The following is a 14,117-nucleotide window of genomic DNA, read 5'->3' on the forward strand; positions in this document are numbered from 1 at the left end:
ACTTTTCTTAATCTGAGAAATCACTGAGCCTTTAAGGTCAAGAACAATTGATTTTAGGGTTGTCGGCCGCAAAATCATCAAAAAACCCTTTTAAATGTCAGTCTCTGTCTTTGCTCATCACCACCATTTGAACTCACTTATCTGTCAGACCTCTTAGGTAGTGGTGGATCCAGGTCTGGCCCACAAAGTTATTTCATTTTCACACAGATGATTTCTTTCTTCAATAGCTTTTTTCTTCAGTAAGGGTTTAAAGACCTGGGATCCTGTCTTGTTGAGTAAAAGACATTACATAGCAACTTGAAAACTCTACAGTACCATTATCCTTTTATAGCATTTGAGTCTGTGGCCTAACTGTGATCAGTAGCATAATGTGTAATTAAGCAGTCATAGCTTAAGTTTTATCTCTTTCAGAAGATTCTGAGTTAATTTAACAATGCCTGCATTTCATTAGATAATCATGAATGTTCTTGTTGTTCAAAATACAAATGTTTTCAGTTAATTTCATTCACTTATCAAAGTGTGACAATAAAAACCTCTATGAGTTAAATATAATTACATTTAACTGTTTTGTGATTTGCTACAATAGTACCAGCCACAATTGACTGGTACAGAACAAGAATGTGCACTAGAGAACACTTAAAAGTGCTTATGTGACATTATGTTGAAGTTGTTTTTGGGGACAGAGTCTATTCTGGGGCAGTTTCGAATCTTCCATTACACGAACCAAAAAAGGGCAGAAAGCGAGGCCTCGCTTGTCATCGATCACATGATTCTCTAAAAATAATACAAGTCTTAATATGGAACTTTGTTTGGATTTCGTTTATGTACTCGAATCACGCCTCAGAGCCTCAGTTTACGTAAAACCGAAAATCACTACCTGCTGGTCTTCAGCTTGTTTGCTTACTTTGTTTATTTAAAAGTTATACGAATGATGCGCTCAGTTAGTTGCAAACAGTCAGATCCACCAGATTACACAGTTAAATCTTTACCATAGTTTACATCACGCCATTCAGTACAGGTAAAGCATGATAGACCAACTATAGAAATAAGCCCAAGAAATAATCTTGGGTTTTAGTGTCTTGCATTTTAGTCATGTCTGTACTGTCACTGTTTAATCCATCCTTAGTCCATCTGTTGCATACATAGTAGGGGTGACTTGATAAACTTGTTATGGTACTCTAATCAGGTGCACTTCTCTTGTTAAGTTGACTTGGCTAATGACATTTCTTATTCTCTACCTTGGGTTCCCAGGCCTTTTACTACTTTTTATCTCAAGTCTTGAACTCTCCACACAAGTTTACAGTGATCTGAATTCTCCATGGAATCTATTCTTCCAACAGTATGGAACAGTGTGTGTGTGTGTGTGTGTGCGCGCATGCGCATGTTTGTTCCGTTGTAAGTACGCTGGTGCAATATGTATGTTTTGTTTTGTGTTGTTTGTGTGAATGTTTTAAAGTTTCCCTGCTGTCTGAGGAATTTGCCATCATTTCACCAAGATAGCAGTCGACAATGATTTTCCACCTGTGGCTCAGAGACTTCCTGGGCTGGCTGTTTGCAGCGCTACGCTGCGGCTACGAGGCCTCTCCGGCCAGTTGCCTAAGTGATGCTACATCGCAGCTATGTGGCTGTCCGGGCCAGCCACTCGGGCGACGCTGCACTGCAGCTATGAGCCTGTCTGGACTGGTAGTGTTCGGCTGCAGGAACATGCTACTCCTTCGTGGCTAAGGACTTTTTCGGCCTTCGAGGCTTCCTGGGCTGGCTGCCTGTGTGATGCACCATAGTCGTAGAGTGACTTTTCCCATGGCTAAAGACTCTTTTTGGGCTAGCTAAGTGACTCTATACTGTGGTCATTGTAATCCCCCCTCGTTAGCTGTTGGAAATGTAGAGGGTATATTTGAACCCTTTAATTTAAACAATCTGTGTCAGTACTTACCAGAGAACCCCTACCATTAGTTCTCCAAATGACTTCATTTATCTTGTTCATTTATACCAGTTAATAAACAAGCTAGTTATTTGTATACAATATGGTTTGCTATAATGCTATATTAGCTCATTTGTTACTCGCCTGTTTGCTTCTGCAAGCAATCAATATCTGTCCAAGCCTGCCCCAATCAGCCAGCCATTATACCTGATCACATGAGCCCGCAACCTGTTGACTGCTTATCACAGTGCTTCAAAATGAATCCCACCTGCAAAAAAATTTAGTCCATCACCTGGGACTCATGGGTGAACCTGCCTTCTATGTGCTATCATAACTGATGAGCACTTAATTGTTTTCTTGGGTTGTTGTTTTCAGTGCTGTATGGAACTGGAGGGCTCAAATCAAAAGGAAAGGAAGAGAGATAAAGAGATATTCTCAAGTTTCTACTCAAAAAAAAAAGGCAAAAAAAAAAGGAATTGATATGTAGGCAGAGGACAATGATGTGCTGGGAGAGATGGAGGTGCAAGCGGAGGACAGCAGTGTGTATTCTAATGTCTTTTTTCTAAACTGCACTCCCTAAGATGTAATTTAGAGCAAAATCTGTCAATCAACAAAAAATAGTTTGAACATGCATTATTGTTTTGATACAGTCACAACAGTGCACATCCCTATATCATATTTTGTTGCAGCATCAGGAACTATAGAGTACATTACAACTGTTCAAAAAAATTACAAATGGTAATTTTACAGGTGAAAGCAAACATGTTCTTAACTGTTTTTGTTAATAAAGTTAAGAGTTAAAGTTAAAGAGGTTTTATTCCAATTGAATTTGGAGAATTTCAGTCCTTTCTGAATTAAATTTTCACACAATGAGTGCATTTACATGGATTTGTATCAAGCAGGCTTTATTAGGAACAGGCAACAAAGGTAAAACCCAAAAGCTGGGTAAAGCAACATTCAGAGGCCCAAAACACACAAAAATTTTAGGGCAGTAAAATCCAAGCCGAAGTCCAAAATCAAAATAAAAAATGGTAGCCAAGATAAAACAAAAAAAACAAAACAAAACAAAACAAAAAAAAACCACACAAAATCAAGTGATTCACAGGAGAAAAGGCTCAGGATGCCAGTGAGACACTAACAATGCTTCAATAAGAGGGGAGAGAGTTTTAGTAAGAAAGCTGATAGGAGATGTGTGTGTGATTGAGTCATTGCTGAGGCAGCGGTTAATATTCAGGGGAGGAAGATCTCTGGTGGACAGGTTGGGGGTTGCATATGACAGCACAACATTAATCCGATTTGACTCATGTGGACCCGGAGTTTTCTCAATATCTAATTACTCAAGGTGCATATAAATGAGTTAAACAAATTACTGCATTTATCAGAATGTAAAGTCTTTTTGCAACAGAATACAAATTAGATGTTCTGCAAAAGCATCTGTGTCCTATAATTAAGTGGTATCACCCCTCAGTGTGGACTTCCCCTTTTGTGCAACCTCATGTCTAAAATCCTGGACACTCCACTGATCAGCAGGGCCTGCTAACACAAGCTGGCTGTAACAATAAAGCAACATTGTGCTTATTAAAAAAATGTAATTAAAAATAAATAATATTATACACTGGTGCCTAATATTAACACTGTTTTCACAAAACATTGTTTTGGTCATACAGGGAAGTAGTCAATAATTAAATAAATGAAAATACATAATGTTAATAAGTATTAAATATAATTAATAAGCATTACCAGCAGCATCTACTGTGCATTTTTCATAATAGGCCGTGTGTGTATGTAACTGGCATATGAAGCTTACAGGAATGCATCAGTATACAGGATGAGTGAGTCCCTGGAGTGGTAGTTAAAAAGTTTTTTTTATTTTTTTGTTTGTGTTTTCCCATGTTTACATCATTTTATGTTTAAAATAACAACAACAACAAATAGAAAGTACAGTAACATAAGATCTACAGTCCAATAATATTCTTAATAAATCGTTTTAATAGGAAATTCAGTAATGATAGTACTACTGTTTTATACTCTAAGCTTCTTCTGTGTCATATTAACACATTCTCATCTCTAAAGACTTTAGAGTAGAACACATTGCCCTTTTTTAACGTCTTTCTCAGGTGTTTCTCTCATGCTTGATCTTGGTGTTTTTTCTTTCCGTTTATCTCGGCGCTTTTTCATCAGTTCTGATATTTCATTTTCAAAATGGGTTTGTACATCATTAAGCAGCTCAGCCTGCTCTCTAGCTTCTTCCTCATATTTGGTCTTTAGTTCATTCATTCTTTTCTCATACTCCTTCTTCATTTCCTCACGCTCTTTCTCCTCTTTCTCTCTTCTCGCTCTGTCCTCTGCTTCTCTCTTTCTCAGCTCCTCCTGCCATTCTCTCTCCAGTTCTAGATCCTCCAGCATTTTTCTTTCCTTTTCACTTCTTTCATCGTCCATACAGACTTTTGTCTCTTTTCCTAGTTCCTCAAACTTCTTTATCATCTGTAATTCACTCTCCTTGTGTTCTCTCTCTCTCTGTTCTTTTTCCCTACTTTCTACTCTTTTCCACTGTTTTCTCTCTGGCTGTATTTGAATTCTGTCTTGCTCAATATTTCTTTCAAATTTTGCTATAATTTGCTTCAGGTTTTCTCCTGGTTCTCTCAGTTTTTCAGCAGGTCTCAGGTATGTGCTCCTGTGTTCCTTCTCTCTGCCTCTCGTCTGCTGCTTCCACTCCATTTCCTGTTCTCTATGTTTTCTTTCTTCCCTTTGCTCTTTTTCAAAACATGCTTTCTTGTCTGCACTCTGTCTACATTTCTTCTCTTCTTTCATCTCATGCTCTTGTCTCAGAGATCCTTCCCTCTCCTCAAACTCTTTTTCTCTTTGACGTCTCTTTTCTTCCACCTGCTCTCTTTCACTCTTCATACGTAACTCCTGCTCTTCTAGCTGTTTCTCATATTGAGTCTTTAGAGCTTCTTCTCCTTCCTGAATCTCTTTCTCCTTCTCTCTCAGTATCTCCTCTTTTTTCTGCTGTATGGTTCTCTCTGCCACCTTCAGCATATTGTTTGTAAAGTAATTGTTCCTGTCAAAATGTATCATTTCTTCAATCTTTCTGAGAAGGTCAGTCACTTGGGTGTGGTCTTCCTTGTCTTTGTTATTAAACATGTGAACTCTGCCGCCACAGTCCAGGATTAGATTATTCATATCTGCATGGCTACTTCTTTTGATGTACTCTTTAATTGGCTCGTTTCCCAGATCGTCTCCTCTGGTGAAGAGAACTATGCTGAACTTGGCAGCCTCAGGGCCAAAAATGTCCTTGATTAAATCCAGAGTGTCCATCTCCTCCTTTGTAATCCTTCCAACACTCAACACAATGATAAAAGCATGAGGTCCAGGGGTCGACAGCTTGATGCACTCCACAATTTCTTGTGTTACTTCTTCACTTGAGAGTGTGGTGTCAAAGAGACCTGGAGTATCAACAACAGCAACAGATTTTCCTAGAACTTTACCAAAACTCTTCTGACACTTTGTGGTCACAGAGGTCATGCTAACACTGGACTTGAATTCATTTTTTCCTAAAATTGTGTTCCCCGTTGAGCTCTTCCCATTCCCGGTTTTCCCAATTAGAACTATCCTCAGACACTCAGAGCCAGAAGCTTCATCACCTAAAAAAGATATGAGTGTGGTTACACATTGCTGAAGATACATGCCTGAAAAATTCACTCTTACAAATGATTCTTCAAGGGTTTTTTTAGTAAAGGCAATGGTTATATATAAAACCTTTAAACACCCAAAGAACCTTATGAAAGCATAAATAGTTCTCAGTGTGGTTAATTTGTTATTTTCTATGAAGGAAAACCTGGTATATAGGTTATTTATGTTATATATTAAAAACTGTTCTTTCTAGCATCAAAAAGCATTCCATTGCAAGTCAAACAACCAATTTTTGGTACTATATAAAACACTTTTTCCTAAGAGTGTAGCACATGAGCAAATGTACAATGCACAGACAAAGTTTGGACCCACCTGAATAAATGTATGTTTGATCTGAAGGCTTATGCTTAAGTGCTTGAAATGTATCTCCAAGGCAACATATAAGCCTATGTATTAAGGGACATGTTACATGTTATAAATATTTATAAAATGTTTTTAAATGACCATAAATAACAGCCAATAAGATCTGATTAAAACACATTTATTATGAGCAAATGATAAACTAATTTAAAAATTAGTAATAATAATAAAAAAGAGGTGAGTCCAAACTTTTGATGAATACTCTACCTCGATGATGCCTTTTCATTAACAGTTACTCATGTTTTATTGTGAAATGTAATTGTTAACATTTTTACTAAAATTCTCATTTAAACAGCCTCTAAATTGATTACTTAGTCAACTTTGTTGTTTCATATTACTTACATGTTTGTTGTTCTTTTGTTTTCAGTTTTCTGACTGTGTTCGCTTGTTCTTTACATTCACTCTGTGGTCTGCCTTCATCTCTCTGTGCTTCACTGGGTGAATAATGCTTGCTGCTGGGTACCATCTTCACTACTTCATCCAGTAGTGCCGGCACCGATTTCAGGTTTCCATTTTTCATTTTCTCCAAGATTTTATATCTGCCTTCACACAGCCTGAGAATTTGCTTTGTTTCTAAACTTTGCTCTACAAACTCAACTGCGGCTCTTTTGTCAGTGTTCCACTTAGTTGTAAAGAGGACTATGGTGTGCTCAGTGACCCTTGAGCTGAAGATTCTCTGGATCTTCTCCATTTCTCCTTTGTCTTCATCAGTGAGAGGACCAACAGGAATGATGAGGAGAAAAGCATGAACTCCAGGATCACAGAGAGAGACACAGTGGAGAGTCTCCTGAATCACTTCCTCCTCTGAGAGCTGAGTGTTGTAGAGAGCTGGCATCTCCACCAGAGTGACCAGACGTCCACACACTTCTCCCTCCCTCCTCACACACACTGAGCTGGACTCTGGACTGCGCTTTCTCTGGTCAAGTTGATATTTTGAAGTCTTTTTGTCCAGCAAGAGGTCTGATAAGGAGGCCTTTACTGCTCTGTCCCTCCCACACAGCACAAAGTTCAGTTTCCGTGTCTTAGAAGTGAAGGCAGACACATCTGACACTAAAATATATGAGCAAAATAAATTTTAAAAATGAGAAATTAGAAAAAATGGACATTTAGATAAATCTGATTTTAAATTCTGATTTAAATTTCAGTATATGCATCACAAAGATCTTTTGTTTTCACCTAAAAGGTTTTAATGAGACAAATATATTAATGCGTCAGAGAAAGCCCTCAAACAGAGGTTAGCAAAAGCTTCTTACCATGTTTTGTTGCACACTGAGACTCCCAGATAAGGTGTGTCCCTCCATTCTGTTTGACCATCTTCTGCATCATCTTCAAGAGATCAGCACGATTATATCCTCTCTTTAAGTCAATGTGACTGTTGCTGTACTTAGCGATGGTCTCCTTTATCATTTTCTCCTGAACAGAGTCTCTGTCACTGAAGCCTGACTGCAGAGTTTGTGTTGTTAGTATTAGGGTGTATTTATGAGGCTCTTCAGACAAAGAGTAGAGGATGTGATACAGTCTGTCTCTGTCTGTCTCAGTGAAGTCATCTGGCTGTATAACCAGCACTATAACATGAGGTCCAGGAGCACACAGAGACATGCACTCTTTAACCTGCTCTGTGAACTGATCCTCTGAGAGAGAGGGGTCAAACAGCTGAGGAGTGTTGATGAGGGTGATGCATCTTCCCTCCACATTTTCTCTGGCTCTCTCACTGTGCTGCTCTACTGAAGGAGGAGGAGCTTTAGTATCAAACACATCTCTGCCCAGGATGAAGTTCCCCACTCTGCTGTTGAGGCCTTTCTTCCCAAGTAGAACAATCCTGAGATCACAAACTGGATATAGAATTGAAACAAAATCAGCTTTCGTTATTTAGCTAGTGTTATTGTTTGCAAGTCAACAGTTCTCCATTAGAGTCCAATGATTTAAACACATCGATTTTTGTTTTAAATACATGCTGAAAAAATGTTAAAATATGCACCAAGAACACATAGCACAGCCAGGGGGAGGTGCTAGACTCTCTAATCGCAATTGAATTTGTCGACGTAGTAGTGTTCAGAAAAATCACAATTAGATTTTTTACCCAAATAGCTCAGCCCTAGCTCAGAGCTGCTCAGAGTGGCTGGGTTGAGGCACCAAGCAGCGCCACCGAAGGCCATGGAGATTGACCAGCTGGAGGCCTCGAGCATAGCAGTGCTGCTTCCTGAGTCCACTTCTAAGCATGAACTAAACGACTCGTTGGAGCTTTAACCCTGTAGGCCAGGCTGAAGTGACCAGGGGGGCAACTGGCTTGGGGGCAGGGCTTCCTACTCTCTTCCTTTACTTCTGCTTTCCCTCTCTCTAGTCTCTGTTTCTGTGCTTGTCTTGGGCTTGTCCTGTCTAAGCCTACGTTTACATTACAAGCCTCATTGCTCAAACTTGTTTTTTTGCTTAAATCTGTTCTGATATGATAGTTCACACTCGTTTAGGTAAGTGATTCAAATCTGTCATTAACGTGAACGAACCGGTGTCCTGAAATGACGACATGCGCATATCCTACTCAGTAACGTCAGGTGAATGAATCACGTGTGTCACGTGCGTCATCAGCTAACTAATGAGCAGAACGAGCCTTTGCTGTGAAGACAATTAACTCTGAGCAGCTCTCAGCTGCATTGCTGGAGTCAGATGTGCTGCTTTTCCACTGTTTACAGGCTTTAACTTCTGTTTGGCGTTGTTGCCATAGTAATGCTGAATGATGGTGCATGCGCAGTGGAAAAAAGCACATAAATTCTGATCTGAGTGTTCACATTAAGGTTGAATAGCCATGAATCCGATACGTATCCGATCTAGGACCATGTAAGAAAGTGGCTCAGGTCGGATTAGAAAAGATCAGATATCCGTGTCCACACAGCCCTGAAAACATCAGATCTGAGTCACATTAGGGCAAAAAATCTAATTTATGCCACTTCAGCCTGGTAATGTGAACGTAGCCTAAGGTCCCGACCCAGCTTCAAGCTCCACCTCCTTGGGTTTTTTGCACTTTGTGTCATGGGTTTCCCCCTGGCAACATTTACTAATTTTCAGTGTGTATCTAATTTTTACTCATTAATCAGTGCATAAGTGTTTTTATACAGTGTGTAAATAAGATCACAACCATCAGCTCCCTAATTTGCTCAATAACCTTCTCTTGAGTCAGATAAATAAAAACGTGTTAGCAATATTAATCAGTGTTAGTTCAGTTTCTGCACTTGATGACTTCATGATAACTTTAGACATAGAATGACATTGTTTACTGTATTAATGTAGTAACTTACTGTTGGGGGGAGGGGTTATACTTCTGTTCCTCGTCAAGTGTGATGGATCTGTGAGAAAAGTGTAAGTTACATGTTATTTTTATGTTTCTTATATTTCATTATGCACAGGAAGCTACACTACAGACAAATGTGTCAAAAAATAGGAAAAATAAAAATTTAGATAAGGTAAAGTTAATTGGCACAACCTAAATTATCTGCCTATATGATGAAAATGTGTAATCAAAAAAAGAAAATCTTGCACTGTAAATTTCCTTAATGTCTGAAAATCAGTCAATATTTTATTGGTTTAATGCACTGTGGCTAGATTTCAGTAATGCTAATTTAATCTGATACAATGATGACCTAAAGTTAGCAAAAACTAGCTTATGAGTGTTGTTTTAAGCATTTTCTTAAAAACTCATTTGGTACTAAATTTCTTTATATGAGCTCAAGCTTAGGAAAGCTTTACTTTTAAATAAACAAAAATATATTTTAAATAGTTTTATATTAATAATGTAATGCTTAATATAAAATACATTGTTGTATTGTACACAGCTGTTTTAAAATTATACTAGATTAATATATATAAGATTAATCAGAGAGCAGGAGAGGTTTTAAAGCTCTCCACTATGAAAGGAGACATTTCAAAACAGCTTTATTAAGATTGCAGTGTTTTGAAATGATTTTAAGACTACAAAGCTAAAATAAGTAAAGTTGTCTTGAAATTTCTTCTGTCATATTGGTGCACTTTCAAACTTTTCAGTTCTCCAAAAAGTTTCTTATTTCATTTTAAGAAGTCTGTATAATTAACTAGTTTGTCTAAATATGGAGTGTAGTGTAGACAAAATTTCTAAATAATCTTACAAATACATACAAATCTAGTCAAATCTAGCCTTATCATGGCTCCAGTTCTTCCTGTCTCCTCTCTAGATCTTGTTTGTATAGTAGTTTCTTTCTTCCCTGGTTTGATGGCTTTGTGTATTTTTTTTTATCTTTACTTGCATTCATTCACCCATTCCATTCCTTAAAAGACCAGTCTGCTGTATGGCTGCAGTGAGACTTATCACCAAGTACATCAAGTCCATCAAGTACATAGATAACCTTCTCACTACACAGAAAGATTGGTAGATAATGGATCTACACTTTCTTATAACACCCACTCAATGAATATGATAGTGAACTTTGGACTTGCAGTGGTTTTATACTGCAATGTTTTCAATACTTAGAGGAGCTGTCAACACCACACACTGTGAAAGTAGTACACATGAACTCTTTTCTCAAGGTGTCTTTCATAAATGTTGTCTAATAAGACATGGAGAGCGTTCTGACAAAAACTATGATCAGGCATGTTCTATTCCCCAGTTTATCTTATATAATCTCTATGCCAGTAAAATTCCAATGTAGGAACTGCAATAAAGTTGGTTTCATATTGGACAGTCATCGGATATGAAATAACAAACTACAATCCAGTTTCTCAAATGTTTCAAAAGGTTCTTCTTGTCAATTTTGCTGAAAATCATTCTTCAGAAAAGTGCATCACTAGCACTTGCACTAAAGAGGGCATAGTAGACAGCAGCTTTACCATAGATTTAGTTAAAGAGGGCAAATAATCAGGAAAATCACTTAGAGTAGAGATTGGAATCTTTTAATCCTTCAAATTCTGAATCACCAAAACATCCCCTATTTAAATAAATATTTATTGGGGGCCAACATTTATGACAAACAGCTGTCTTGTGGTAATCCAAGTGGCCTCCAAGCATTTTAGCTGAAATAAAAAGTTAAATTATCACTTAAAAAATATTCTTAGATAAACTAATAGAATAATATTCAACCCATCTAGTAAAGAAAGTGGTCTGTGCTGAGTGAGCAATGAGGGGGGAAATGTGGGACTGAGAACAGCCTGTGAAAACAAACTATCACTTCACAAAGACGGCCATGTTGAGAACAGACAGCACAAATACAGTTTTCCTCATATCAAAAAAATTATGTACAACTGCCACAATAAAAAATAACATTTCAGCACAATAAAAACACTTATGAATGCTGACATGTTTGCTCACCTACGAAGGTTAAAATCCAGCTGACTTCCAGCTTTGTCGTCATAAACATTTCCATCTACATATGTTCCATCAACATTACTGACAAAAAAAAAAATACCTCAAAAACTCAGGAACCTCCAAACAGGTGGAAATTGCAAAAAAAAATCTTAAAGACTTCTTCCAAGCCTATTTCAACATACTATTAATACTATAACATATTAATAGTATAACTGTTACTACAACAAGTAGTCTATAGCTAATGACTATAGCCAATGATATCTGTTACATTTGTAGCCTATATAATCTAGCCAAGAAATAAGATCACTACATATATAAATGACCAGAGGCTGAGTATCTACCAAACAGTACAACTGTACTGATTAACTGTAGTTAATCTGTTAACTGTAGTCACAACTATGTATAGGGCAGAATAGCTTTTTCATTTAAGACTGTCCTGTAGTCACTCTCTTTACTACAAGTATAGCTGTTTACCATCGCATTACAACTCATTTTTCCAACTGAACAGTTTTTTTAACCCAAATGTAACTTACTATATTCTCATATCTGGTTGATGATGCAGCTTTAAAGTCCAATCATTAATACATGTATTGATATGTGACAGTTTTTTTGTACACTCAGTTGGTGCAAAATCAGCTCCATACAACAAAGATGAAAGTAATATTCCTCTCTATTAATTTTCAGAGAGACAAGTTTAATACTCCCTACTATGAATACTTTGTTACTGCAAAGCTGTGATAGCCCAGTCATCAAGACTAAAACATGAACTGTGTAGCCAACAGATATAAATATCCACCAGCAGCCAAACAGCACTGTAGAATACTTACAAATATCAGACTCCATTTTACTGGAGATTCCAGTAGATTACATCCAGATTAAGATGTTAAATCATTTGACCAGGTGTTTGAACAGGTATCAGGTGCTTCTCCTCAAGTTTCTGTACTGTGTCAGAACTTGCTTATCTGAATAAACTTCATAAATTTACAGCAGTTCAAAGATCACAGTTACACCCTTCAATCCCAACAAAGAACAAAGAGCACTTCCCTATGTCACCATATTACAATATTATAAAATGAGCTTTTAAAGTTAAACTTTATCAAATCTATTTTAAATCATTCCAGGGCCCTCAGTTTACTCTGTTTTGGGCCCCTACCACACCCCATAGAGGCACCAAAGTTGGGTGGCCAGGTCAGACCCAGAGTTTATACTGGGGTGGCAAAAGAAAAAATAAATGAGCAGTTAAGGATGTTTATTAATGCTTCATTATTAAAATATGATACAAATGCATTGAATGTACTCAGTAATTGCTGAATTGATTAATTTTATTATTTATGGGGAAGTTATGTACATATTTCAATCAATGAAATTTATCACTCTTTCACTGCATTAACATTAATATTTTAGACCATAGAAGTTACTCATTTAGACTGCCCTCACTACAGGTTACTCATGAGTCTATTGACAAAGCAGCTAGATAGTATATCATTATGAGTGAACAATCTTTGGCTGGGTGACAAACCGACTTATATGATATTGGTTAAAATCCTGTGATCCCCAAAAGCATGACAACAAAATAGAAATGTACTGCATGACACTGATGAAGAAATGTATTTTAATGCTTTTTACCTTCTTTTCCTAATGTAGGAAAACAATGTTTTGCTGCCTCATTTACCAGAATGATCAAGACCAGCTTTAAGGTTTTGACCAGCATTCTCAGAGAGTCCCTTACAGCTGATTGGTAACTGCCCTGATGACAGTATAAGTGTTCACTCAGGGTTGGAAGAATTGATTTGTTGACGATGGTTGAGTTTCTCAATTTATTTAACTGGGGTGGCCAGAAAGGTGGCCATGCTGTGATGGCACTGGCTACCCATTAAGTACACCCCTGTCATGCAGGCAGTGTTATTATCATATAATGGAAGAAAACTTAAAATGGTCTGAATGAGTGTCTTGGTATTATATATTAGCAACAGAGCCTGCATAGTGAACAAAAATGCGTTGACAAGGATCAATTGTGATTATGCATTGATAGCATATGTGAATGAAACCGACAGCTGAGATGGACACACACACCAGAGACAGGGTCAGTAAAGCTCAGAGACGTTTATTACAAATTCAAAATAGAGAGTTTTGCAAGAATAGCCTGAAGCCCAAAAAAGGGGAAGCAAATACAAAACCACACCTCATATGAGGCAGTTAGGAAAAAAAATACGGCCCTGTTTTCAAGCGTTTTAGTGCATAGACAGACCTATGGCAGCTCAGAGTGCGGAGGGTGAGTAGAACATGCTGGAATCTCCTTATGGGTCCAAGTCTGTTGCGGAGCCTGGTTTGAGAGAAAGAGAGAGAAAGAGAGAGAGACTACTACTACTTTTAATACACTGTACCCTACAACACTTTTTCAGCCATGGGAAAATAAATCTAACACACTGATGCATTTCTGCACTTTATTCTGTTTTTTCCCACTGGCTCTACCACATTTAACAGTGACCAGAATCCCTCATTTTCCACTACTGACATTGGGTGCATATACAGTGCCATGAAATGAAAATGCATCCTATTCACTATTATTCACCTCAGAGAAAAAAAAAAGAAAAAAAAAACTAAAGCTTGCAAATGACCCTGAAAGCAGAAGCACGGCTTGTCTTTAATCTTTCTACGTTCACTCATGTCACTCCACTGCTGTACTCCCTTCACTGGCTTCTTGTAGCTGCCTGCATCAGAAACGATGCTTACCTACAAAGCCAAAATAGACCAGCCCCTCCTTACCTAATGGAAATGATAAAAACTCAGTCTGTATTTCAAGCTTTTCAAGCTTCA

At 37.6% G+C, this 14,117-nt stretch overlaps 1 protein-coding gene across 1 annotated transcript; it reads right to left on the minus strand.

The window, feature by feature from the left end:
- Window positions 1-3,937: 3,937 nt before the first annotated feature.
- On the minus strand, window positions 3,938-12,252 carry LOC118804552 (GTPase IMAP family member 8-like). The gene is made up of 5 exons (XM_036565051.1): window positions 12,128-12,252; window positions 9,265-9,312; window positions 7,228-7,806; window positions 6,317-7,024; window positions 3,938-5,565 (listed from the first exon to the last, which is right to left on the minus strand). The coding sequence occupies exons 1-5, from the start codon at window positions 12,141-12,143 to the stop codon at window positions 3,998-4,000; spliced, it is 2,919 nt and encodes a 972-aa protein (XP_036420944.1). The 5' UTR covers window positions 12,144-12,252; the 3' UTR covers window positions 3,938-3,997.
- Between the last annotated feature and the right edge of the window lie 1,865 nt (window positions 12,253-14,117).

This window comes from Colossoma macropomum, unplaced genomic scaffold, assembly GCF_904425465.1.
Source record: "Colossoma macropomum unplaced genomic scaffold, Colossoma_macropomum, whole genome shotgun sequence".
Classification (NCBI taxonomy): Eukaryota; Metazoa; Chordata; class Actinopteri; order Characiformes; family Serrasalmidae; genus Colossoma; species Colossoma macropomum.